At 34.3% G+C, this 4366-nt stretch overlaps 1 protein-coding gene across 1 annotated transcript; it reads left to right on the top strand.

The window, feature by feature from the left end:
• The first annotated feature begins 3074 nt into the window (after positions 1–3074).
• Positions 3075–4068, top strand: LOC112514183 (dof zinc finger protein DOF3.7-like). Its single transcript, XM_025120549.1, has one exon. The coding sequence runs from the start codon at positions 3075–3077 to the stop codon at positions 3906–3908; it is 834 nt and encodes a 277-aa protein (XP_024976317.1). The 3' UTR covers positions 3909–4068.
• Positions 4069–4366: the final 298 nt, after the last annotated feature.

The following is a 4366-nucleotide window of genomic DNA, read 5'->3' on the forward strand; positions in this document are numbered from 1 at the left end:
ATGTATGTATGTATGTATGTATGTATGTATGTATGTATGTATGTATGTATGTATGTATGTATGTATGTATGTATGTATGTATGTATGTATAACTAACTATGAAAACCCTCCATGCCGCCTCCTTCTTTGTCTTCACCACCGATCCTAGTAAGAGTCACCACCACTGGTGGACCATCGTGAAAGCACCTATGCTCAGCCTTGTTCTCTTTTAACGAAGATCAATGTAAGATATATTATGGAACACCTCAATTTGATCTAATAACTTTCAACTTAAAACTATAGTAAAAGTTATTGGTAGCTCATAACCTAAAGCTTATAAGGAGCTCAAAAACTCATTTTCTATTCATATGAGACTTAAACTCCTGATGTCCTTGTCAAGTCTGTCCAAAATCTTTTTCTTTGTAATAGGCGATGTGGAATTTGCCTAAGATGTTATAAACACCCCCTCCACAACTCATCACACCCGATGAGATTTGTCTCACTATCTCGATGGTACAAGTATCAACTCTAATACTATTTGTAACGCCCCAAGTCCAAAGCAACAAGTTCATCCAATAACTTTCAATTCCAACTTTAAACTATAGTGAAAATTATTAATAGCTCACAACTTAAGATTTATATAAAACTCACATCTGATTTTCTTTCCATATCGGACAAGTTGTTAGATCTTAAATGGATGAGTTTAGACATCTTTCAAATGGCTTATAATTTTCAAACACTTTTGATAAAGAACAAAATGTCTTTCAAAATGTAAGAATTCACTTTATTGGGAAATTCTTGTTTCATTAAAAAATAAATTTTATAAAAGAAAAAATTTAGAAAAATCTAATGAATTTTTCCATTTTAAATGGTTAATCTGTCTAAACTCTTTTTTTAACAAAATTTATTTAACTTTTTCATTTTGAACGATTTAAGTATTTGAACATTTTGATGAATAAAATAATCATCGAACTTTAAAAACCAATTACCTACAATTTTTTAACAAAACAAAACTACTTGTAAGTGGCTAGAAAGATTAAAAAAATAGTTTTACCGTTATCAAACCATACACATTCAAACCCCTCGCACTCAACGGTTTCGCTCCCCTCACCACCCATAGTCATCCGTTCTCCATATCCAGTCTTTGTCCCTTGATTTTGTAATCAGATCTATCTGTCCCGGCTACATCTAACCTTTTTACAGTACACCATAAGAATCTCCCCCTGTCGTAGAGGYCAGCCTATCCGACGAACCCCACTCAACTTGCTAAAATAAATGGAAAGTGCCACAGTATAATACCATTTATGGTATTTCAACCATTGGCTAGAGAATTGTCATAAAGTGAAGGCAGAAACCACGCAAAGGTGTATTAGTCCGCTTATCACTGTCGTTGGTCTCTGACATCGATCCTCCCTCTTTTTTCATTTGTTTTTTTATTCTAATTATATTACAACAATTTAATGGACTAAGCATAGACAAATCAAAAAAGACGGGAAATTGTAAAACAAAAACAAAAAAAACAAAAAAAACAAACTAATTAAAAAGATAGAGATCAATGGCATGGGCAAAGGTGGGGATTTATTTCTTTTTAATGTTTGTATAGGATTTTGTCGTTCAATAGACTTTTGTGTTAATGTTGTGCAGTATGACGGACTTCTACACAACATACAAAAATTGAATGTTTTTAGAAAACTCAAACCGCAAACGTCAACATGGTTTAGCTTTGGAAACATATAGTTCGTTTGTCAAATACTTTGTGTGAGTATGAATTAACCGCATTATCCGACTTTTTAAGAACTTGACATATTCAAATCTAATGCAGTTTATTTGCTTGAGCTATTTTTTCATATATCTTTTTTAAGGACGTATTTGATAACACCGAATTACTATTTACATAATTTCTTACTATCTTTTGAGTGATACCTTTGTGATTTAGCAATTAGATAGACATAAGCGAAATATTATTATTTATTTATTATTTTAATAAAAATATATGTGCCAAAATAGGACATGTAATTTGAATGTATAAGATTGGATAAAGCAAAAATAATTGGGGGTTTGGAGGACAAAAAGAATCTTGAACATAATAATTTTACGATGTCGTCTTTGAATGACCCAAACCCGTTGTAGATTTAGGAAAGGACAAAACGGGTCCTTTCATGCATTATTGCTACCCAAATTTTGCCTATTTCATTTACGGACTTTTTAGTTTCCACAAGGGAATAAAAACGAGTTGTTTTAAAAAAAACGAGAATAAAAATGACAGACGAAGAAATTGTGAATCAATTTCCATTTTCCCACATAACTAATGATTTACTAAAGCACATAATTTGACCGTGCGATCTCAATTAAACCTCAATCATATGAGGTTAAACCGAGCAAAAAAGTAACATCCGACTGGTTATAACTTGAAACCTTAAAAAGTTTGTAATATGGAAAAATAAATAAATAGAATTTCCAATGTAAACTATAAAATACAGCAAGTAACTTGATATGATGCAAGATTCAATAAAGAGACAAACGACAACGGATTTACATAAAACCTTAGAATCGGATGAAGAACATGAGTTAAGGAGACTAGCGGAAGAAGTCTCTTATATTTGAAGGTGATTGCAGTGCTTGGGAATAGAAAACAACAAGTCTCTAGCTAAGCCTACATGGTTCGTAGTTAAGGTTTGGAGAGTTTTTTGCATGAAAATACGGAGAGAATTAAACAAAATGGATAAATACCTAACTGTAGACCTTATTTATGACCTGGATATATAGATTAGGTTTTTGTTAAAATATAATATTAAGTTTTTACTAGAATTTGAAAATTATATTAATTTTATTAATTCAAATAATTAATTAAGGACATTACGGGTGGACCTACTTTTGGAGTATGGATATCAGTAAAACGATAATAATATATATAGGCCTAAGTGTCAATAATTAATTCCATTTAAAAAAAAAAAAAAAAAACCTTAGATAAACACTTGTTTTGAATTAAACCTTAAAAAGTTGCTTGGGGACTCCATTGATTCTATATATAGTAAAGCTTGCAGCCTTTCATGCCTTTATTATTCTACTGCACCCAAGAAACTGAGAAAGCAAAGATGATTGATCAGAAGTTCTTCGTTGGAGGTGCAACTGGAACAACTCGACATCCCAATATTTCCACTAATTATTCCGATCATTCCCCGCCGCCACCACCACCGCCGCCACCGTCTTCCACCACCAATCTCAACTCGGAAAACCATCATTTAAAGTGCCCACGATGCGATTCCTCCAACACAAAGTTCTGTTACTATAACAACTACAACCTCACTCAGCCCCGCTACTTCTGCAAGACTTGCCGACGCTACTGGACCAGAGGTGGGGCCCTCCGCAACGTCCCCATTGGCGGTGGCTGCCGGAAAAACAAGGGAACCACCATAGCCTCTGCCTTAGCAAAGCAGATCTCCTCCACCGAAAATCTCAAGGCCCTTATTTCCTCCGACCTTGGGAAATCCGACATCATCAACAGTCTTGATGAGCGTTCCAAACCGATTTTATGGGCCAGCTCACCTCAGACCTCTCATCTTCTTTCCTTACTAAGATCCACCCATAACCATAACCCTAACCCTAACCCTAATTTTACTTCAAACGCAAACACGTTCAATCCATCTTGGAGAATCAACAGTCAAATGGTTCGAGATCAACAACAGGAAAATGGAGGGATCATAACTGGTCATGAAGGTCGAATCACAGGAAACAATCCAGCTCAAATGCATCAACAGCTAAGATCATCTCCATCAAACTATTATCATCATGATCAGGCAGTTGCACCTATGACGAACCCTTCATCTTCAACATCTGCTTCAACTGTAGCAAACGGTGAGTCGGGTTATTGGAACTTGATGATTCCATGGTCGGATCTGTCCATAACCAACAATGCCTATGCTCCTTAAATCAATAAGCTCTTTCTAGCTAAATATATATAGTTTCTCAGATCTTTTGTACGTACGTAGCTGATAAAATTAAGAAGTCATCAGCTAGGGTTTGGTGTTGCATTTCTGCTATGGTGTTTAATCTGGATGTTTTTTTTAACTTGTCCATTTTAAGTTTGAATCATGGAGTTGTTTATGTAATTGAGTGTTTCTTTTTTCTTTGATACGACTTAAAAAGATGATGGATTTGAGTAAACATGTAAATACATGAATGAATGTACAACAAATTTCACCATAAATTTGCAAATACTGTTACCTGTCTTTTAAAGTGTTTTTCTGAGTCATATATGACATTAAAATCAAGCAAGTGGAGAAAAGAAATAGAAAGACATGGATAAGCTTGACACCAAATGTAAAAACACAACCATAGTGGTGTCTGATTGGTTTAAGCTTGACTCCAAAGGTCAAAAGTACCAGAA

Source organism: Cynara cardunculus (assembly GCF_001531365.2).
Source record: "Cynara cardunculus var. scolymus isolate 2C chromosome LG 1, CcrdV1, whole genome shotgun sequence".
In the NCBI taxonomy this organism is placed as follows: Eukaryota; Viridiplantae; Streptophyta; class Magnoliopsida; order Asterales; family Asteraceae; genus Cynara; species Cynara cardunculus.